This window comes from Pteronotus mesoamericanus, unplaced genomic scaffold (assembly GCF_021234165.1).
Source record: "Pteronotus mesoamericanus isolate MK-2021 breed Mesoamerican mustached bat unplaced genomic scaffold, CSHL_Meso_final scaffold_85, whole genome shotgun sequence".
Taxonomy (NCBI): Eukaryota; Metazoa; Chordata; class Mammalia; order Chiroptera; family Mormoopidae; genus Pteronotus; species Pteronotus mesoamericanus.
In genome coordinates this window covers 74,387,825-74,412,102 of record NW_026555329.1, presented here as the reverse complement: position 1 = coordinate 74,412,102, position 24,278 = coordinate 74,387,825, and the positions used below count along the sequence as shown (strand labels likewise).

The following is a 24,278-nucleotide window of genomic DNA, read 5'->3' as shown; positions in this document are numbered from 1 at the left end:
CTGAGAGGATCTACTTCCGTGCTTTCATCTGAATGGTGGCAGACCTCAGAAGATCCACTTCCAGATGGACTCACATAGGTCTCCTCACTGGGTTATTTGCCTCGCCACATGACAGCTGGCTTTTTCCAGAGTGAAAGATCCGGAGGAGAATGAGAGAGGCTTCTTAAGGTGGAAGTCACAGTCTTTTTATAACTGAATCTCAGAAGTGACATACCATCACTTCTGCCATACTCTGTTCTGACTTGTGTCTTATGAACACGGTAAATCAGCCTACACTCAAGGGGAAGAGGCAGTACGAGGACTTAGCTTACCAACAGGTGAGGATCATTGAGGGCCATTTTAAATGGTACCTACCACAACACATAATGAATGGACAACTGGTATGAAAAGTATACTTAGAGAGCCATGAATCACTAAGACAAAAACAGAACAAGTAGAAGGAAAAGGGCAAAAACCCAGAGCAGTTATTTGATTTAATAAAAGAAGAAATTTAGCCCTGGCTGGTGTGGCTCAGTGGATTGAGCACCAGCCTGCGAACCAAAGGGTCATTGGCTCAGTTCAGTGCAGGGCATATGCCTGGGTTGCAGGCCAGGTCCCCAGTGGGGGGTGTGTGAGATGCAACCATACATTGATGTCTCTCTCTCTTTCTCTTTCTCCCTCCCTTCCCCTCTCTAAAAATAAATAAATAAAATATTTTTTAAAAAACCAGCAACTTCTATCCAACATATTCAGTTTAAAAAAATAAAATTTAAAAAAGAAGAAATTTAAATGACCAAAAAAATAAGAAAAGATAGTTAACCTCATTAACAATTATGGGAATAGAAATTAAAACAACAAGCAGTCATTTTGTGTAGACCAAACTGGCAGAAATGAAACATCTGACAATATCAGGCATTGGTGAGAATGTGGAGCAGTGGGAGCTCTTCCACTGCTGGTGGTAGTATTAGTTGGAAAAACCAACTCTGGAAAATAGTAGAATGTTCTACAACCAACGATACGGCATTACCCTACATCAGTGGTCAAACTTGAGTGTGCCTCAGGGTCACCTGGAGGGCTTACTAAAACATGGCTGACACCCAACCCTAGAGTTTCTGATTCAGTGGGAACGGGGTGAAGCTTGATAGTTTGTATATCTAACAAGTGTCCAGGAATCATACTTTGGGAACCAACCATTACCTTAGAGCAGCAATTTTCAACCCGTGTGCTGCAAGCATATTTAAAACAGCAATACCTGACTATTTAGTTGGGGGCACTGACCTCTTTTACCTTAGATTGTCAAATTGAAAAATGACAACAACCCGTACAACAATAACTGTCTGGTGTGAGTGCCCTGTCTGAAACCATAAATATATAGATCATAAAATAGTTTCATCTTACTGGTCACGTTACATAATAAGGTTGCATCGGATTGGTTAATTCTTGGTACCAGAAATCTTTACATACAAGTATAGGCACCTGATTTTTTTAAAAAAAAGCCACTTCATAGTAAAAAGATAATAACATAATTAATATTACCAAAAGGTAAGGTAGTTATTTTATTTTTTTTGTAAACCCATCAAAATTATACCTTTTTTTTTTTTTTTGGTCAGGTTGGCAAAAAATATATTCCACTGTTGGTATACACCACAATTTATTTATCCATCCATTCATTCATGGACATTTGTGGGTTATTTGCAACTTTCGGGGGGTAGCTTTTGAGTATTGTGGATAGTGCTGCTGTGAATATTGGTGTACAAGTATTTGAGTACCTGTTTTCAGTTCTTACTGGCGTATATCTAGGACTGGAATTTCTGGGTCATACGGTAATTCTAGGTTTTGGGTTTTTGTGTTTTGTTCTGGTTTTCTGTGTTTTTTTTTAATTTCAGGAACCACTAGACTTTGTACAGCAGCTGTACCATTTTACATTCCCATCAGCAAGGATCTGATTTATTCATACGTTCATCAGTACTTGTTTTTTAAAAGTAATAGCCATCCTAGTAGGTGTGAAGTGATAGCTCATTATGGTTTTGATTTGCATTTCCTCAATCACTAATGATTTTAAACACTTTTTTATGTGCTTGTTGGCCATTTTTTGTATAGCTTTGGAGAACTGTCTATTCAAGTCCTTTCCCATTTTTTAATTGGGTAGTTTTTCTTTTTGAGTTGAAAAGTTCATGAAAATATCTTCTAGACACTAGACCCTTAAATATGTGATTTGCAAATATTTTCTTTCATTCTGTAGGTTGTCTTTACTTTCTTGACAATGTTTTTTATACAGATATTTTTTAATTTTGATGAAATCCAATTTACTTTTTTCATTTGTTGCTCATGCTTTTGGTATCATAACTAAGACTCCATTTCCAAATTCAAGGCCAAGATTCACCCCTTTGTTTTCTTCAAAGAGTTGTATAGTTTTAGTTCTTATATTTAGGTAATTTATCCATTTTTAGTTAATTTTTGTATATGGTGTTAGGTGTGGGGGTAGACATTTACAGAATAAATTTTCTTCTGAACACTGCTATTGCTGTATCCCATAAGTTCTGGTATGCTGTGTTTTCATTTTCATTTTCTGAAAGTATTTTCCCATTTCCTTTGTAATGTCTTCTTTGACTTTATATCTCTATTCATAAGGCATATTGGTGTGTAGGATTTTTTTCTTTATGGTTTTATGTTGGTATAAAGGTAATGTTGGCCTTATAAAGTAAGTTGGAAAGTGTTTCCTTTTTTTCTTGGTGGTTTTTTTTTTTGGAAGGACATTGTGTAGAATTAATCTTATCTCTTCTTTAAACATTTCATAGACTTTGCCATTGAAACCATTTGGATCTAGAAATTTCTTTTTAGAAAGGTTTTTAAAATATGAGTTCAGTTTTTTTAGTAGTTATAGGGTCATTCATATTATTTCTTCCACTGTGAGGAGATTGTTTTATATGCAGTTTTTGAGGTGTTTTATTTCTTCAACATTTTTGAATTTATGTACATTGAATTTTTCATAGTACAGGGTCCAGCAAAAGTAATGCCTGCTTGAGGGTGGTTTGTAATATAATAATATGGGTGTAATCTGTAGTTTTAATTTAAACATTTCACCTAAAATGTCATGTGTGCTAGAGTGTTATGTTACAGAATTACTTGATTATGATTTTGTAATAAAAAAAGGGCATTATTTCTGCTGGACCCTGTATTCCCTTAGTTTTAACTTCTTAACGTCATTGGGGCTCTGTAGTTTCCCCTTCTTTTGTTATTAATGCTAGTAATTTGTGTTTTTTTTTTAATTGATGTTTTTATTTTTTAAAAGATTTTATTTACTTTTAGAGAGAGGGGAAGGGAAGGAGAAAGAGAAGGAGAGAAACATCAATGTGTGAGGTCAGTCGGTTGCTTCTTGCACGCTCGCAACTTGGAGCCTGGCCTAGACCCAGGCATGTGCCCTGACTGGGACGTCGAACCGCCATCCTTTCAGTTTGCAGGCTGGCGCTCAATCCACTCAGCCACACCTGCTAGGGCAGGTGTCAGAATAGTTTCAGATCTCGTCACTATCATTACTTTGCTTGTGGCAAATGTATAATCCCTGTTAATGAATATTACCTAAAGGCTCTACATCTGATACTTTCTCCTACACTCTCATAAAAAGAAAAAGCCTTTGGTTACCTTTCTTTTATTTTTATTTTATTTTATTATTATTTTTTATTGTTCAAGTAACAGTTGTCTCCATTTTCCCACTACCACTTTTCCCTGCCTCACCCACCCCCACCTCCACCCTCAATCCTTCCCCACTTTGGCTTTGTCCCTGGGTCCTTTATACATCTTCCTTGACAACTCTTCTCTTTCTTTTCCCCCATTATCCCCCTTCCTACTCCCCTCTGGCTACTGTCAGTTTGTTTTTTATTTCAGTGTTGCTGGTTATATTTTGCTTGCTTTGTTTTGTTGATTAGGTTCCACTTATAGGTGAGATCATATGGTATTTGTCTTTCACCGCCTAACTTATTTCACTTAGCATAATGCTCTCCAGTTCCATCCATGCTGTCACGAAGGGTAGTAGCTCTTTATTTATTTCTGCTGAATAGTATTCCATTGTGTAAATGTGCCATAGTTTTTTGATCCACTCATTTACTGTTGGGCACTTAGGTTGCCTCCAACACTTGACTATTGTAAATTGTGCTGCTATGAACTTTGGGTGCATAGGTTCTTTTGAATTGGTGTTTTGGGATTCTTAGGGTATAATAGCAGTGGAATTGCTGGGTCAAAAAGCAGTTCCATTTTTAGCTTTTTGAGGAAATTCCAAACTGTTTTTCAACAGTGGCTGCGTCAGTTTGCATTCCTACCAACAATATACTAGGGTTCCCTTTTCTCCACAACCTTGCCAGCGCTTGTTGCTTGTTGGTTTGTTTATGATGGCCATTCTGACCAGTGTGAAGTGGTATCTCATTGTGGTTTTAATGTGCATCTCTCTGATGGCTAGTGATGCTGAGCATCCTTTCATATGTCTCTGGGTGCTGTGTATGTCCTCCTTGGAGAAGTATCTGTTCAGGTCCTTTGCCCATTTTTTAATTGGATTGTCTTCCTCAAGTGGAATCGTGAGTTCTTTATATATTTTGGAGATCAAACCCCTGTCCAAGGTATCATGTACAAATATATTTTCCCATACGATTGGTTCCCTTTTCATTTTGCTGATGTTTTCTTTAGCTGTGCCGAAGCTTCTTATTTTGATGAAGTCCCATTTGTTTATTCTTTCCCTTATGTCCCTTGCTCTAGGGGACATATTGGTGAAAACATTGCTGCGTGGAATATCTGAGAGTTTCCCGCCTATGTTCTCCTCTAGGATTTATGTGGTTTCACAACTTACATTTAAATCTTTTATCCAAATTGAGTTTATTTTTGTGTATGATGTAAGTTGGTGGTCAAATTTCATTTTTTTGCATGTAGCTGTCCAGATCTCCCAACACCATTTGTTGAAGAGGCTATTTTTACTTCATTTTATGCTTCTACCCCCTTTGTCAAATATTAATTGACTATAGAGACATGGGTTTGCTTCTCGGCTCTCTGTTCTATTCCATTGATCTGTGTGTCTGCTTTTACCAGTACCAGACTGTTTTGATTACAGTGGCCTTGTAGTATAGCTTGATGTCAGTTATTGTGATTCCTCCTACTTTATTCTTCTTTCTCAAAATTGCTGGAGCTGTTCCGTGCCATTTGTGGTTCCATATAAGTTTTTGAAATGTTTGTTTTATATCTGTGAAATACGTTACTGGTATTTTAATAGGGATTGCGTTGAATCTATAAATTACTTTGGGTAATATGGACATTTTGATGATGTTAATTATTCCAGTCCATGAACACAGTATATGCTTCCATTTATTTGTGTCTTCTTTAATTTCTTTCTTCAGTGTTGTGTAGTTTTCTGAATATAGGTCTTCTACCTCCTTGGTTAGATTTATTCCTAGGTACTTTATTTTTCTTGTTGCTATAGCAAATGGGATTTTTTTTCTTGATTTCTGGTGGCTCAGCAGAGTTACTACCATTCTTTTAATCTGCTCATTCACTGCTCTTTCATCCTCAGATGTGGAAATTTACATACAGTGAGGATTACTCTACTGTTCCCTTCCCCTTCTCCTTTTTCTCTCTTCTTTTTTGGTTGAACCTATTTAAATGAGGTTTATTTTATATACCAAGTTTCTGTGAAAGTTACCTCTTTGTGTTAAAAGTTTTTACTCCCCCTGTTATTTATACTTGATAACTTGATTATAACTATTTGAATTTATAAGGATTATTGCTGATCAGATTTTTCAGCTGATTTTTCTTAAAAGCACAGGTCATTTTTATTCATAACACATTAAACAGAATTAATCATATACAATCTTCTGCATGATCAGAGTAGGAAAATTGGACACCTTTAGCATATGGATATTTCTTTGATTTGTTTATTTTTCATTGTTACTCAATTTATTGAGTCTTTTGTCTGGGCTTTCCAGCCAATTTCAGAATTCATTATGAAGCTTTGATTAGAGGGGCATGTTTGTAGCCAGACACCTTCCTAATCTTCATGCCATCTGCAAGGAACCTGTCCTTCTGGTGTTCCGTGCCATGGACATTGAAACCAAATTCTTCTGTTTAGTATGTTATTTGCCAAAAACAGTGTTGGTCAAAACAGAAACTTAATCCAGCTTAAGCAAAAAAGGGAATTTATAGGAAGTATACTAGAAAATCTCACAGAACTGAAGGTAAAGCTAAGTCAAGACAGGACCTTAGGTTATCAGGCACCAGAAGTATTCTCTTTTTCACCTTCCTTTCACCCAGGTATATTTCTGGTCACAAAAACATCAAACTTCTAAATAAAGACCACTTCTAATATTAAACATTGAAATAAATGTGAGTGATATATACACTTAAGAAAGATACACAAAAACGAGTAAGGTAATAGTTTTTTAGCTCAGTTATTCCTGTTCAAGGTCAAGGGTGGCTAGAGCCTCTCCTGGAAGCTCAGAGCATAGTTGGGAACCAACCCTGGACAGGATGCCTTTCCATCATAGGGTGCATTCACGCACATACCCACAGTCACTTGGATTGGGGCAATTTATACATGCCAGTTAACATAACATGCCCATTTTGGGAATGTGGGAGGAAAACAGATTACCAGGAGAAAACCCACAGAGACATGGGGAGAATGTACACACTCCACACAGACAGTGGCCACAGCCAGGAATCGATTCTTGTTTTCTCATCAGCGATGTAAGGAACAACATTGAACCAAACGATGTTATCCTAGGACTTGCTGTACATGATGGGCCCATCTTCTATAACATGTCCTTCTTTGCTATGTGGCAGTGTTTATTATCAGAAGTCAGGTGTTACAGAATAATGGGTCAGGAAGCACCCTATTTATATTTATAATTTCCTCTTTATAGATAGCTGTTTTATTTCCTAATTTCTCTTTTTTTATTTTTAGATTAAATTCAGATCCTTCAGTTCCCTAGCCAGATACTGAAATTAAAAAAATATATATCCCAGATTTCTTGTGGTTATGTTGTTCATTTCTTTATTAATCAGCATAAGTAAGTAGTAATCAGTGTCTTTGAGACTTAGGGTTTCCCACTCACCCCACCCCACATTCAGGAGACTTTCAGGAGAAAAAACAGTTTTCTATTTGGCTGTGTTGTAGTGTGGTTTAAGCAATGGGAAATAAAAAAAGAAAGTTCTGGCAGAAGGGGCTACCTATTCAAAGGCCATTAAAATATGGACGGTATTTGGTAGAGGTAATGCATCTAGTAATCATTGTATGTAAGCCAAAGTCTCAGACTCTCTTTCTATAGTTTTCTTGTATCTGTGGATTTCTAGATAATTAGCCTTACATGGTAGTCATTTGTGCTTTTTAGCCATATCCCATTTTCTTATTCTGATCACATGGAAGGCTATATTACTAGTTTTATTCAATGTTATGAATAGAAATAATCTGAGTCACCTTATGTCCCATGTCTAATTGCCATTGCCAGGCCGTCCAGAGCTTTTGTTTGTTTTCTTCATTCTATCCAGACTGTTGATTGGCAGAATGGTGGTTGCTCTGTCAACCTGAGGTCTGAGTGACTGCAATAAACAGGGCTTCCTGGTCTATCTGAAATGGGCATATAGTATGAATGAGAAATAAACATTTTTTTGTTTTAAGCCACAAATTGGGAATTCTTGACAGAGCATAATAGAGTGTATCGTGGCTGGTACGCCTGTGGAAACTGCCCCTTGAAGGAACTTTTGCCATAGGCCTTTAAACATTTAATGATAATATCAGTAACTGGCGATTGTGTTTTTGTCTTAAGCAATCTATGAAATACTTTATATCTTACTAAGTACTTGAAATTGTCCCATGACAATTTCTGTAATGGGGTAGGACTTGTCCTGTGGTCTCCCTCTCTCTCTCCTATCTTTGATTTCCTTGGTGATGTTAGTCATTTTCCTGGTTTGCATTGTCATTTCACCAAATAGCAAATACTCTTGATTGTAAAATACACTGTTGCTTTATGTACCATCCAAAAAAATTTTTTTGGTCTTAATCCATTTTAGATTAAGTTCAGCTCAAAGTATGCTTACTGATTTCATGAATATGTTGTTGTTTTAATCTTCACCTGAGGACATACTGATTAGAGGGAAGGGAAAGGAGGGATGGAGAGAGGGGAAAAAACATCAATGTGAAAAAGAAACAGCAATTGATTACCTCTTGTACCCACTTGGACCAGGGACCAAACCTGCACCCAGGCATGTGCCCTGACTGGAAATCAAACCCGCAGCCTTTTGTTTTATGGGACAATGCTCCAACCAGCTGAGCCACACTGGTCGGGGCACCACCTCCCTGTTTTTATTTCACACTCTTTACCTGGCCAAAGCAATTGTGGAACTATGATAAACAAACTCTTAAATCCTCAACCTCTCCCTTAACCTTAAATTGGTTCCAGACACCTACCTGTCCAGCCGCTTCTTATAGTGCTTCTTCAGAGCCTTCTCTAGTGAAATTGTTTCTTCAAAATCCATAGACTCGGGACAAATACAGATATTAGTAAAAAATGACAATAAGAATTACTAATATCTTGGGCTCTCTAATCCCTCTACCTTTTCAGTTTTTTTGGACCTAAGAAAATAACAGCTGCCCACAGGTACTTAAAGGTATTGCTTTAAATTTATGCCGTTAACTTCCACAGGGCCTCAGCAATGTCTAGCAGTGCTGCGGCGCTTTACCGGTTAAGATGGCAGTTTCCACTCATCGCAGAGCTCTCAGGGATCCCACTCTCATCTGTGGACTTCACATCAAACTTTATTTAAAAATTAGATGTAGCACTCATCTTCTCACCACCAAATCTACAAGCCTTCCTGCACTGGTGTTCATGTTCATTGTCTTCCTTTCACTTGTTATCAAAGACTTTCCCTGAAGTCTACTTCCTCTTCCTGGCACTCAAGTTCCATCTCTTCTTACTGTCTCTAGAGCTCCTTTCCAGCAGTTAGCATCTGTCTTCCACATCCTCGATTTCTGCCTTTCTCAGATTTTCCCTTAAGCCTACAAACATGCTGTTATCTCCCAGCCCTGATATATATGCAAATATATAGAAATATGACCAAATAAATATGTGCAAATATATAAACTCCACCCTTCCTAGTATTTTCTGTCCACTATTTCTTGTTTGTATTCTTATTCATTAAATTTTCTTCATTGAATAGTTTTTATCCTACCTCAATGTCTGTTTCTTCTCAGCACTTTTTGTGGTCTGTTTTTTAGCAATCCTCTAAATATTGACAGACCCTGGGCTTCAGCCTTCTGAACCTGCACCCCTCACCCCTGTGGAGATCTGCTTATGAGCATACTTGTGACTGTATCTCCTGTTTCATACCTCCTCATAGCCAGCTGCCTCCTTGGTCATTTAATCAGCCTCTCCTGTTGGTGACATAAGACTTGATTTCTCCCCTTTGTTATTCCTCACTTCAGTCCACCCTCTTGCTCACACTAAAATTTTGGAGTCAGCCTTGATCCTTATTTTTCTCTCTCACCCTTCTGTCCGTGTCTAATCCTTTAGTGAGTCTATTTTCTCTACCTCTGTCCAGAAAAAATCCAGCCATTGTTAATATAACAAGAGTGATTTGCACAACATTGATGTAACCTGGCAGCCAAGGAGAATGGACTGGAATGCACGTGGGTGAACAATGACTACTTCACTGTACTAGTCAGTGGGGGTGGTAGATGCCATTGAGTGAGCATGTGTATTGTGTGGCTCTCGCATTCAAAATGACTGAGCAAATAGAGTAACAAATCTGTATCAGATTTTGCGTTAAGATTGAACATTCCTCCAGGGAAACTATTCGGATGATTCAGAAGGCCATAGCTCTGGGCAACTGGTGATTGGCAGCTTCATCACGACAGCTTGCCCACTCACACCTCACATCTCTTGCAGAGTTTTTTTGCAAAACATCAAATCACCCAGTTGACTCAGCCCCCCTGCAGCCCTGTGACTTCTGGCTTTTTCCGAAACTAAAATCACCTTTGAAAGGAAAGAGATTTCACACCGTCATTGAGATTCAGGAAAATATGACAGGGTAGCTGATGGCAATTGGGAGAACTGTTTGAGGCCTCAAGGTGCCTACTTTGAAGGGGACTAAGGTGTCATTGTCCTATGTACAATGTTTCTTTTATCTTGCATCTTCAATAAGTGTCATTTTTTGTAGTATATGGCTGGATACCTTCTGGACAGACCTTGTACATCTTTTTTTTTTTCTTTTTCTTTATTTTTTTATCAGTTTTTCTCTGTCCATTGCCTCCACCTTAGTCCAAGTAATCATCTCTTGGTTAACCTACACCATAGTTTCAGCTGGTAGTCTCTGTATCGATTTTTGTTACTCTAGAATCCATTCTCCACTAGAATGCTATCTAGAGGCAGTCTGATATATAACACTCTGGATTTACATTGTCTAGAATTAAATCCTGACTCCATCATTTACCAGCTGGTGGCTTTGAGCAAAATATATAACACCTCTGTGCCACAATATTCTCATCTACAAAAATTATATGATAATTGTCAATAGTAATAAAATACCAATCAGATTACACCACACACAGACACACACACACACACACACACACACAGACACACACACACACACACACCTGCATTTGAAATTTTGGATTCTCATTGTGAATGAAACCTTCATAAACTGGCTCCTTACCTCTGACCCCTTCTTTTTCTTTTTTTTAAACCTTTTTTTTTTAATCCTCACCCAAGGATATGTTGAGTGATTTTGGAGAGACAGACAGAGAGAGAGAAACATTGATATGGGAGAGAAACATCAATCAGTTGTCTCCTGTACACGCCTCGACCAGGGATCAAACCCGCAACCTAGGTATGTGCCCTGACCAGGAATCGAACCTCAACCTTTTGGTGTACATGACAGCTCTCCAACCAACTGAGCCACCTGACAGGGCACCTCTGACTCCTTGTTATCGTTCTCTCCTTGTTTATCATACCATAGACACAATTGCTATTATTAACTCTCTGCTTTGGAACATGGCTTTTTGTGGAATATATTTTCTTTTGGGAGGGAGGGAAACTAACTTATTCAAGTTCTTGTTTGTGTTTGTTTTGTTACATATAAAGGTAGTGCCATTTTTTACAAATAAGTTTATGTTTTTTCAGCTGGTAATTATCTTTATAAATACTAGGACCAGAAACCTACTATGTTTTGCCAGTTTTGTGGCAGATTGTTAAAATTCCTAGAAGTGGAAAAGTGGAATTGCTAAGTCAGAAGATAGGGATGTTTTCAGACCTGTGATTCTATTGAGGTAAATTTTAAAACAAATTTTTTTTAAAAGTTTTCAGTTACAGTTTACATACATTAATATCAGTTTCAGGTGTACACCCCAGTGATTGGACATTCTATAACTCACCAAGTGATCAACCCAATAAGTCTTGCACTTACCTGACACCATACATAGTTATTTGGAATATTATTGACTCTATTCCCTGTGTTGTACTTTACATCCCCGTAACTATTCAGTAACAACCAATTTGTATTTCTTAATCCTTTCACCCTGTTTCACACATCCCTCCAATCCCCCTCCCATCTGGCAACTGTCAGAATGTTCTCTGTATGAGTCTGTTTTTGTTTTGCTTGTTTGTTTATTTTGTTTTTTAGATTCAGTTGTTGATAGGTATGTATTTATTGCCATTTTATTTTTCATATTTTTAATCTTTTTTTTTTTCCTTTTTAAAGAAGACCCTTTAACATTTCATTGTATCCTGGTTTGGTAGTGATGAATTCCTTTAGCTCTTCTTGTCTTGGAAACTTTATATGGCCTTGAATTCTAAATGATGGCTTTACTGGGTAGGGTAATCGTGGCTGTGAGTCCTAACTTTTCATCACTTTAATATTTCTCACCACTCCCTTCTGGCCTGCAAAGGTTATTTTTTTGTTTGTTTTGTTTTTCTGAGAAATCAGCTGAAAGCCTTATAGTGGTTCCCTTGTAGGTAGCTCACTGCTTTTCTCTTGCTGTTTTTAATATTCTCTCTTTGTATTTAACCGTTGTCATTTCAATTATGATATGTCTTGGAGCGGGCCTCTTTGCATGCATCCTTTTTGGGACTCTCTGTGCTTTCTGGACTTTCCTTCACCAACTTAGGGAAGTTTCCTTTTATTATTTTTTCAACTAGATTTTCCAATTTCTTGCTCTTTCTCTTCTCCTTTCTATACCCCTATCCTGTGAATGTTATTATACTTGAAGTTGTCCCAGATGTTCCTTACACTAGCCTCATGTTTTCGATTCTTTTTTCCCCTTGCTGTTCTGATGCTTTGATTTTTGCTTCCTTTATGTATTTGATTCTTGGCTTCATCCACTCAACTGTTGATTCCCTGTAAATTGTTCTTGATTTGAATTAGTGTGTCCTTTGTTTCTAACTGGATTATTTTTATGTTGTTGAGGTTCTCACTAAGTTCATTGAGCACTTTATAACAAGTGTTTTGAACCCTGTATCTAGTAGATTGTTTGTCTCCATTTTGTTCTTTATCTGGAGTTTTGTTCTGTACTTTCATTTGGGCCATGTTTCTTTGTCCCCTGATTTTGGCAGCCTCCTTGTGTTTCTTTCTGTATATCAGGTAGAGCTGTTAACATCTTCCTAACATCTTCCAGCCTTGGTAGAGTGACCTAATGTAGTAGGTGTTCTGTAGGGTCCAATGACACAGCCTTCCCAATTGCCCAAGCTGGGCACTTGAAGTACACCCCTTGTGTAGGCCGTGTCTACTCTCCTACTGTAATTGAGCCTTGATTCCTTGCGGCAGGTCAAGGAGAGAAATTTATTCTCAGGCTGATCAGCTGCAAGGAGTGGGTACAATCACTAACCTCCGACCTCTGACCACTGTGGAAAATCAACTATACAAGGACCCATTCCACAGAGCAGGACTAACTTCAGTGGGGCTCTGGTGGCCGCTGACTCTGTCCCCTGAGTGCGCTGCATTTGGATGCGGTCGGGTGGTGATGCTTGGATGCGGTCTGAAGCTGTCCACTGGGTGCTCTGACTCTGAGGCCTCCTGGGAGGTACGGGCCAGGGTCGTCCGCTGCCTGTATTCTGCCCAGAGCGACCCGGCATGAGCTAAAAAGTGATCTGCAGATTGCTGCTATTTGTGCTGGTCTTGGAGGCGTCCGAGAGAGAGGCCAAGCTGCAGACCAAAGCCGGCTGCTGCTGATGCCAGGCCTGGGGCCACTTAGTGAGAGGTACAGGGCACGTTCAGGCCAGATGCTGCTTGTTTGAGAGATTTTAGGAAAATCACCACTAGATTGTAATGCCAACGCAAACTATATGCCATGTATACAAATACCTGTACCTCAGTTTCATTCCCTTTGCTCTGTTTATCCCTGTACCATGCTATTGCTTTATGTCCTATTGTCTGGTAAAACCAGTCGTCTTCTCCTTATTATTCAGAATAGTTTTTAAAAAAACTATCATTTTACAGTCCTTCCGTGAGAATTTTTTAATTGTATTTTATTGATTATGCTTTTACAGTTGTCCTGCATCTTCCCCACTGCCCCCCCCTCCACGCAGCAGCTCCCACTCCCTCAGGCAGTCCCCCCACCATTGTTCATGTCCATGGGTCCTGTGTGTAAGTTCTTTGGCTGCTCCACTTCCTACACCGTACTTTAGATCCCCATGGCTATTCTGTGACTACCTATTTGTACTTCTTAATCCCCTCGCCTCTTCACCTATTCTCCCCATTGTCCCCTCCCATATGGCAGCCATCTGGTAACTAACTTCTCTTGCTGCTTTTAAGAGTCTCTCTTTCTCTTTAACCTTTGGCCTTTTAATTATGATGTGTCTTGGAGTGGGCCTCTTTGCGTCCATCAATATTGGGACTCCCTGCGCTTCCTGGACTTGCATGTCTATTTCCTTCACCAAATTACGGAATTTTTCTTTCACTCTTTTTTCAGATACATTTCCAATTTCTTGCTCTTTCCCTTCGCCTTCTGGCACCCCATAACGTGAATGCTGGACCTCTTGAAGTTGTCCCAGAGGCTGTTTATACCATCCTCATATATTTCATTCTTTTTTCTTCTTGTTCTGCGTGGCTGTTTTTTGCTTCCTTATGTTCCAAATCATTGATTTGATTCTTGGCTCTATCTGCTCTACTTTTGTTTCCCTGTAAATTGTTCTTTATTTCAATCAGTGTATCCTTCGTTTCTGACTGGGTCTTTTGTATGCTGTTGAGGTCCTTACTAAGTTCTTTTTTTTCCTTTCTTTTTTTTAAAAGATTTTATTTACTTATTTTTAGACAGAGGGAAGAGAGAGAGGAGGAGAGGAAGAGAAACTTCCGTGGGTGGTTGCCTCTCACGTGCCCCCAACTGGGGACCTGGCCTGCAACCCCGGCATGTGCCCTAACTGGGAATCGAACCAGCAACCCTTTGGTTTGCAAACCAGCGCTCAATCCACTGAGCCACACCAGCCAGGGCGTTATTCTTGAGCATCCGTATAATCAGAGTTTTGAAATCTGCATCTGACAGGTTGCTTATGTCCATTTCCTTTAGTTTTTTTGTTTTTTGTTTTTTTCCCCCCCTAGAGTTCTGACCCGTTCTTTCACTTGGGCCGTGTTTCTTTGTCTCCTCATTTTGGCAGCCTCCCGGTGTTTGTTTCTATGTATTAGGTAGAGCTGCTTTGACTCTGTGTCTTGGTAGCGTGGCCTAATGTAGTAGGTGTCCTGTAGGGTCCAGTGGCACTGCCACCCGTATCACTCAACTGTGTACTCGAGGTGCGCCCTTTGTGCGGGCCGAGTACACCCTCCTCTTGTGGTTGAGCCCTGGTTGTGGCAGGCGGGTCAATGGGAAGAATTTGCCCGGGCCAGTCAGCTGCAAGGACTGGATGTGACCACTGACCACCAACCTCCATCCTCCGTGGAGGATCGGCTGTGCAGGGGCAGGGTGGTGGTGCTGACGTGGGTCTGTAGCTGTCCACTGGGTGCTGTGGCCCTGGGGTTTCTCGGGTGTTGCAGGCCAAGGTCAGCCCCCACCAGTGTTTTGCCCGGGGCCACCCTGCCCGAGCTGTACAGCAATCTGAGATGGCTGCTACTTGTGCTGGGCTTGGAGATTCCCAGGCAAAGCCACGCTCTGAATCTAACCTGGCTGCTTCTAGGGCTCACTGGAGCCTGCTGTTCCTTGTTTGATGGGATTTAGGAGCCAAGAGCAGCCATTGTTATGGAAAAGTCAGCTTGGGTGGGCCTGTAAGTCGGGTGGGGCAGAGTCACTCTACTCTGGGGATCTCCAGGGCGGGTCAAACAGTGGTAGCCAGGTCGATGGAGTATCGGATATGGCACCAGCCTGCAGGCTCTGTGGGGGGAGGGTTTAGGGAAGGGACAATGGTCCCTGCTCGCCTTAATGCCAGACACTTCAGTTTCTGCCTGTATACCACTGTGCCCCTTTCAAGCTGCTGCCCTGGAGCTGGAACTCAGTGAGTCTGAGTAGATGAGTCTGTGTGGGTCTTTATGAGGAACTTCTTGGGGCTCCAGCAGTTTCTTCTCCCGACTCAATCCCCGCCGGTTTTTGCAGCCAGAAGTTGTAGGCACTCATCTGCCTGGCACTGGTTTCCTCGGCTGGGGGGCCTGGTGTGGGGCTGGGACTCCTCTTTCCCAAGATACTCCTCTTGAATTTTTATCTACCACACGCGGGTGTGGGACCAGCCTCTTCCATGTCTGCGCCCCTCCTACCAGTCTGGGCGGATGTGGTTTCTATAATTCCATGGTTGCCAGACTTCCATTCAACTCGATTTCTGATGTTCCTGAGTGATGTTGGTTCTATATTCTAGTTGTAATTTTGATGTGTTTCTGCGAAGAGGTGAGCCATGTTTGCCTACGATACCATCTTAACCAGAAGTCTCTTCCATGAGAATTTTAAAGTCAGATTGCCAAATTCCATGGAGAGAAATCTCCCTTGGGATTTTTTTATTATGCTGCACTGAATTAGTTTGGGAAAATTGAGATCATTATGATAGTAGTCCTCACATAAAAGAGCCGTCTCTGTTTACCTTCTAGATTTACCAATTTTATTCTTGATGTCGTTCATGTTTTTCATCCCTTTTTCCCTGCCTTTTGGCTAATATTCTATGAATCATGTAATTCTTTAATTTTCTTTTTAGCTCTAATCTGTTTTTTCAACTGAGTTTTTATTTTAATTACTATATGGTTCAAAATTCAGATCTTTATAATTTCCACATGCTTTTTTTTTTTTTTTTGTCTGTTACCTTTACTCTCTTAGATCTTTTACAGTTATCTCAGTAGAAACTTCCTCTTATATTTTGGTGTTCAATTTATTAGCTTTGATTTCTCTGTCCAGGTGATGATTTTGTTTTCTATTTTACAGGAATTTTCAGATTTTTTTTTCCCACTGAAGGACTGGTGCTCTAGCCCTCTTGCTTTTAGTAACATGATCTTGTTAACAATTTTCTTAAAGTTAAGACCATGTCTCTTTTACTATTATTATTGTTATTATTATTACTTTGGGTAATAATCATTTTGGGGTTTCTTTTGCATTTGTAGTTTACTCTTGTAATTTCCTTCTTTGATCTATTATGTATTATTTGACTTGATTCCTGATGAATGGCTATTCTTGCATTAAAATATATATAGCACAAATTGTATTTAAGAGTTTGTCCTTACAGATTGGATTATTTCATGGGGTTCTTTTTTGTATTATCTTTGTAAAGTTTGGCACCTAGATTTTGCTAGCTTCATAAAATGGATTTGGAAGACTTTTAATATATAATCACCTATTAATAATTGATAATATATGTTCTTACCAGATTTGATAGAAACCAATCACATAATATCGACCTGATACCTTTTTGTTCGGAGGAGGGTAGCCAATGGCTATAGCTTTATGTACCATTACTGCCCTGCAGTTTCTTCCATAACAGTTTTTCTCCATTTATATTTTAACAAAGGCACCTCCTAAGCTGGGCTTTAAAAATTTTTTAATGATTTCTTTCTTAAGTTCGTTTTTTTTTTTTAAAGATTTTATTTATTTTTTTAGAGAGAAGGGAAGGGGGAGAAAGGGGGAGAAAACATCAATGTATGAGAGAAACATTGATTGGCTGCCTCTCACAGGCCCCCAACCAGGGACCAGGCCTGCAACCCAGACATGTGCCCTGACTAGGAATTGAACCGGGGACCTTTCAGTTCACAGGTAGGGTGCTCAGTCCACTGAGCCATACCAGCCAGGGCCTTAACCTCTTTTGGGAGAAGAAATTTTGCTATTTGTAACATCACCAGAAATGATCAATTAATTGCTTGGTTTTAATTTTTGTAGTCTATTGAAGAGATCATAAAGGACAGGAAATTTGGTACATTTCTTTAATTTTTTTGTTTTTGTTTTTAATTCTTTCACTTTCCTTTCAGGATTGTTCTAACAGATTTTTGTTTTCTTTCTTTTTTTTTTCCAAAGAAGGCATTGTAAGGCCAAAACTATATGTACTGTTAGCTGTCTTATTCTACTTTTTACTATTTTATTTTTTCATATCTCTATTTTACAAGTATTAATCAAAGTTCTTTCTCTTGCTTTTCTGGGGAAATCTGAAAGAATTTTCTTTCCAAGACTCATCTTTAATTCCTACTCGGTCTCATAGTGATTTTTCTTTATTCTTTGGATATAAAATTACTTTTGTTTGGGGAGATAAGAAATCTGACTTTGGGATTATTCATCGTTTGGCCCTGCCCTATCTAACCTCTTTTAATAATTTCTACTCCCCAGCAAGAAAATCTGATTCTAATCAGCTCAGTCTCCACATTTCTCCCATGCTCCTTCCCCAACTCAAATTTTTTTTTTAAATGATTTTTCTTTCCTCTCTCCTTACCCTTAGGGGAGTGATTCTTTATCTTAATTGTACGTGAGTTTTATCTATGGAGCTTTAAAAAAAAAATGCTGTGGGAACTAGAGCCCCTTATTTACTGGATGAGAAAGAATCATTGAACAGAAGAAATTTTTTTTTCTTCTTATCCTATTCTGAAGACCCCTTAAATCTTAGCTCCAGCATTAATTGAGTAACTGTTAGGACTGAGAACCCAAGATGACAAAAGATGAATAAAACATGTTTCTGCTCTCAAAGTAGTTAATGAACCTGGAAAACAATTTTATATATCAGATTTTGACTGTAAAGCAGTTCTGCCTGGGTGGTCAGTAAACTTACAATAGAAAGAATTTGTCTTAGATGAAGAGACTATGAAAAACAAGTATTGGAGCGGGGTGTTCAAGTGTAGATCAGAAGTTAGTTTTTGAACATGTTAAGTTTGAGATGCCTCTAAGTTTTAATAGAGATATTAGTGGCAGAGCTGGATTTAAAATTTGGCTATATCAGTCCTTATTTGACATATAAAGCCACAAGATTGTGTAAGATCACTTGGGTAATTAATATAGCTTGAGAAAAAAGACATCTGCTACTCCTTGCAGATATGAGAAATAGCCAAGGAGTCATAAAGGAAAATACTGCAATATCTGACTGCAGCAAAAATTTGAAAATTTTATCATTGCTTCTTAAACTGTAATATGAATTATTTTGTTAAAGTTTAGTAGGTCTGAGATGGGGCCTGAGATTCTGCCCCATCTAGAGTTTAGATTCTAAAAAATTTCCAGAAGATCATGCTGCATTTGGCCTATGGACCACACATTAAGTTGCAAGACTTTATATGACAGAAGAAATATAAAGTGAAAAACAAGGGAAGACTGCGGCATTTGTGGGAGAATAAGGATTAATATCCAAAATAAATGGTATCTATAAATTAACAAGAAAAAAAAGAAAGGGAAAAAGAATATGGACAGGACATTTTCCAAAAAGGAAGTTAAATGGCAAATAAACATGAAAAAATGCTCAACTTTCTAGGAAATACAAATTAGACAACAAGCATCACCTTTTCCCCTCAGATTGGCAAAAGTTTAGAAGTTTGATAATACCCAGTTTGGTGGGATTGTAAGGAAAAAGGTAGAAACATACCCTGTGAGTAGGAGTATGACTTGGTACTTTTTTTCTTGTGGAAGACCATTTGGCATAGTTATTAAATTTTTAAATGTGCATGTCCTTCACTCCAGGAACCCTTTGCCTTGATCTCTAAAAGGGAAACTTGGACCTTTGCCCCAAAAGGTAGTTCAGAAATACTCATCGAAAGATTTTGCAGTTGAGAAAAATGGAATAATTTAAATGCCCTCTAGTCAGGGAATTATTAAATAATCCAGGGGCCTTGAAACTCCTTTGCTCACTTATTCCCCCTTGTACATTTTTAAATTTTCTTTCATTTTTTTGTTATAATTTTAAGTAGTTTTAAAGGCCATAATTTCTAGTGTGTATTATATTTTTGTTAAATACATTTTTGGTCACATTAAAATTGAAAGTGTAGATCATTCGATTTAAAACAGAGTAATCTACCACATAGTGTAATTTGCAAAGCAGGTTCTCAGACCACTCAAATAAATTGGACTCATTTTTCATAAAAAACAATTGGACTTTTTATATATCATAACATAAACATGTAACATGTACTTGTATTCCAACCACTAGACTTCCAGTCTTCAGAATCCTAGGCTGGCTGGCTGGATAAATGGTTAAGCCTTAGAGCCTTGCCAAGAATGTGTTTCATTGATAAAATAATATCTTGCTCTTAATTTTCCCCTGCTTTTCTTTCAAGGGATTTTCCCTCTTGTTAGGTACTTTGGACTGTATAACTAAAGTGATTTATGTCCACCTAACCTTAGTTTACCATTGAAGTTTGAAGATACTGAAAGAAGCAGTGTCATAACAATATTATGCAATGAATGTATCCTTACTTAAATAATCGTTTTTAAAGATTTTATTTATTTATTTGTAGAAAGAGAGGAAGGGAGGGAGAAAGAGGGGGAAAGAAGCATCAATCAGTTTCCTCTCACAATCCCCCAGCCACGGATCTGGCCCGCAACCCAGGCATGTGCCCGGGCAGGGAATCGAATCGACAGCATTTTGGTCTGCAGGACAACACCCAACCTACTGAGCCATCCCAGTCAGGGCTGTATTTAATATAACCACTTGAGAGGATGTATATATAATCATTTAAAAAGGAATAAGATACACATATATTGACATGGAAAGAGTTCTGAGGCATTTTGTTCAGTAAAGAAAAGCAAGTGTTAAAGTATTTTTAGATAGGATATTTGTATGTATGCAAGTATTTTTTACATACACAACAAGGCCTGACCAGAGAGTATCCAGCCATGTGCTGTGAAAACTAGAAACATTTATTGAAGAAAATACAAGAAACATTATACATAGGGCAATGGCGCCTCAGTCCTCTTCAAAGTGGGTACCTTGGGACCTCACACAGTTCTCGCAGCATCATTAGCAACTGCAGCACAATGTTTCTTCTGCTCTGGTAGGAGAAGCAGTGGAACGAATTTTGCCATGACATATTTCATGCCAAGATCCTGCGTCAAAATCTCAGACAGTAGTTTTTGGAATCCCCAGATCAGCTTCTAGTTCTCGCACTGTCAGTTGCCCATCTTTGTTGATTGCAGCCCATACATGTTCAACATTCTCAGGTGTTCTGTTTTGTTGCAGGCCTTCCAGAATATGGATCACTTTCCACAGATTCTCAACCATCTTTGAACCATTTGTGTCACATTTTTATTTGTGCTGTACTCACTGCATCGCCCCTGAAAGCCTTCTGAGTCATCCACATAGTCTCTGGGGAGGAATGTTTAAGTGTAATGCAAAATTTGATGCAGATTCATAGCTCTACTTGCTCAGTCATTTTGAATGTGACGGCCACACAGTACACACGCTCACTCAACAGTGTCTACCACTCCCACTGACTAGTACAGTGAAGTGATCATTGTTCACATGTGCACATTCCAGTCCACTCCTTGGCTGCCAGGTTACAGCAATGTCATGTAAACTGTTCTCATTAGATTAACAATGGCTAGACTTCCAAACATACCTTGTATATGCATTTGTGTTTTTTACTCAAGTAAAAAGATATGGAAAGATACGTATGAAACTATAAACAGCACTTACCTTTTTGGCAGGGGGGCCGGGAATCTGGGGAAGGTAAAAAGAGATTCCTTTTTACTCTGAATATTTGTGTATTATTTGAATCTTATATAATTGAGAATATATTGTATCAGTAATGTGGAAAAATTGTAAAATGTTTAATAAAAACGAAAAACCACTATACTAACTGATCTCTAATTTTCTAAGCTCTAAATTTCAAGGATTGCTGGCAATTACTGCAATATTTTAATGGAAATGTTGAAGTATTTCTAATTCCTATTCTACATGATTTTTATTTAAATTATTTTAAAATATTTTTTAGGTGTGGAATATCAAACAAATGATTAAGTTGACACAGGAACATATAGAGGCGCTATTGGACAAATTTGGTGGAGAGCATAATCCACCATCAATATATCTGGAGGTAAGCTTCTGAGTATTGTAGTAATTTTGAAAAAAAAAATGAACTTAAAATAAGTATTTGTACGTATAATATTGGTTGTCCGGGCAGGTGGGATTAGAAATAATGGGAAGAACCCTGGCCTGTGTGACTTGGTTAGTTGGAGCATTATCCCATGCACAGAAAGGTCATGGATTCGATTCCTGGTCAGGGCACATACCTAGGGTTTGAGTTCGGTCCCCAGTCAGGGCACATGAAGGAAATCAATAAATGTATCCTCAGGCAAGCATAAAAAAAATAATAATGGGAGGAAAGAATTATTGTATTTTGCCACGTATAATGTATACCTTTTTGCCCAAATATTTGAGGGAAAAATAAGGATGCACGTTATAACATTGGTAGTACTAATTCTGTAACTATATAAATGTTTTTAATTCTTTTATTTATGCGTAAGTGTTAAAAGTGTAACTCTAGAAAGCAATAATGATATCCATATGCAAAATTATACCCTGGAATTCAAGAATCGGCTTTGTTCCTAAATATAAATGAATGAATGAATGAATGAATGGATGGATTTAAAAATTAAAGTGAAAGATTTTTTTTCCCTGAAAGCTTCGGCCCAAGACATGGGTACAAATTATACATGGCAAAATACAGTAGCTTTGTCTTTATTATACTTCTTAAGTTTGTTTCACTTGTTATAATAAATAGAAAAAAGCATTCTGTAGTCGAGGTCAGCAAACTAGTTACCATTTTAAAAAATGGAGAGAATTCTTTAAAATGTTTTTTTCCAGAACAGATCTCCCCCAAATTGGTTTTTGCTTCCTTATAGGTAAAATTTACAATATTTAAATAGCTCAAAATTACTTAGCTTTACAGTTTAATAGTGCTTGAGGTTTTTGTATCAAGTCTTGAGTGTGATTGTCCTTAATTCTATGAGATAGCAGTCACTATTCTAATCACAGATAAACTTTCTTGGCATTAGTTTCTTTATGTAAGTCTCTCAGGTTCCACAGCCTGTACTGCTTACCACTACACTATCCTGTCTTTCCCTATAAAAGCTGGCTCCACTATAATTGCTAGTCATACAGAGGTATAACCCTAAATTACAAATGATCCAGTTACTATTTGCCTTCGGATGCCAGAGATTTTTAGTCATGGACTCACGGACTCCTAAATTAAATTTCTAATTTAGTAATCTAATTACTTTTTAAAGGGTAAGGCAAGTCTTAAGTATTTTATAAGAAAGGAAGTTTGCATTTCTAATGCAAATTTGGAAGTTTGGAAATAACTGCTGATATACTATTCTCTCCTCATACGGCTCATTCTAGAGCACACTGCCAGTTAATATCAATGCTGAGACTGAAATTCATAACTCTGAATACTTTACTTTCTAATATTTCATGCTTTCTGTTTTACTTGTATGTCTCAGGAGGACAAGCAAAGAAATCATGAGGAGAGAGAAAATCCTGGGGAAAATAATAATTCTTTGTTAATCAGAATTAGATAACCAGCAGGTTTTTCTACCAACCATGTCTCACAGTAGGAGGGATTCACTGCCCCCTTCCATATACACAACCTTCAGGCTTTTTAGTATTGGAATTACATCTTAGTAGGACAGTGTGAAACAGACTATACCTCATAGGTTATATCATTAGCACGTAGATTTCTTATTTTTCTGACTAACACTATACAGTTTCTTTGTAGAAGGCAGTATAACATAGTGATTAAGGTGAACCATGGAGTCACACAGACCCTATGTGTGACTCCTACCTGTACCTTAGTTTGCATACAAGTTACCTAACCTCTCCGTTATCTCACCTCATTGGTAAAATGGAAATAATATCACACATGGTAATTTAAGGATTGAGTTTATAAATATGAAATAGCATAGTTCCTGATACATCAAGTGCTCCAGTAATTGAACAGATACATATTGAGGGCCTGCTCACATTTATACTTTCCTAGACTCTGGGGATATAGCAATTTATTTTTAATCCTTACCCTAGGATCTGTTTACTAATTTGAGAGAGAGTGAGAGAGAAAGAGAAACACCAGTGTTAAGAGAGAAACATCAGTTGCTTGTCTCCCATATGTACCCTGACTGGGGATTGAATTTGCAATCTAGGTATGTGCCCTGCTGGGAATAGAACCCACAACCTTTTGGGGTACGGGACAACATTCCAACCAACCAGGCCACCCATCTGGGGCGGGATATAACAATTTTTAAAAACAACAAAAATCTCTATCTTTAAGCAGCTTGTATTTTAATTGAGGGAGGGGGTTGTAAATAAGAAGCATATAAATGAGGTAAAACATTGAACTTACCATCTTTTGATACATTATGAAGAGAGGAGCCTGGCTGCAAATGACAGTATTCTTCCCTACAGAAAGTTGACCCAGGGTAAAGACCTGTGAGTACTGGTATTAGAAGTCCCTTTAGTGAAACGCCAGGTCTACCGATTAGCCACTGAGACGCACTATTGTCCTTTTTGTCTCTATGAATTTGACTATACTAGGAACCTCATATAACATGGAATTATAAAATATTTGTTGTTTCATGATTGGATTATTTGACTTACCATAATGTCTTCAGCGTGCATCCATATTGTATCACGTGCAAAATTTTCTTTTTATTTAATGTTGAATAATAATTCCATTCCATATCCAGTTTTTTCACTACCATTTGTTGAAAAATCCTTTCTCATTGAATGGAAATACTGATAAATGCCCTTGTCAAAAGTCATTTGATGATATTATGTGAGAATTTATCTCTGGACTCTCTGTTCCATTGGTCTATATGTCTAACTTTATGCCAGTACTACATTGATTTGATTACTGTAGTGAAAACTAAGTTTTGAAGTCAGGAAGTTTAAGGCCCCCAACTTTTTTCTTTTTCA

The 24,278-nt window shown here is 38.2% G+C and overlaps 1 protein-coding gene across 6 annotated transcripts in view; it reads left to right on the top strand.

Annotated features, from left to right (window-relative positions):
* The window catches only part of BRAF (B-Raf proto-oncogene, serine/threonine kinase), a 121,533-nt gene that overhangs the window by 12,743 nt on the left and 84,512 nt on the right, over positions 1-24,278 (top strand). For all 6 annotated transcript variants that reach the window (XM_054563986.1, XM_054563984.1, XM_054563989.1 and 3 more), the window contains exon 2: positions 21,301-21,402. In XM_054563986.1, the coding sequence (XP_054419961.1) occupies positions 21,301-21,402 (102 nt within the window). The remainder of the gene's footprint in view (positions 1-21,300; positions 21,403-24,278) is intronic.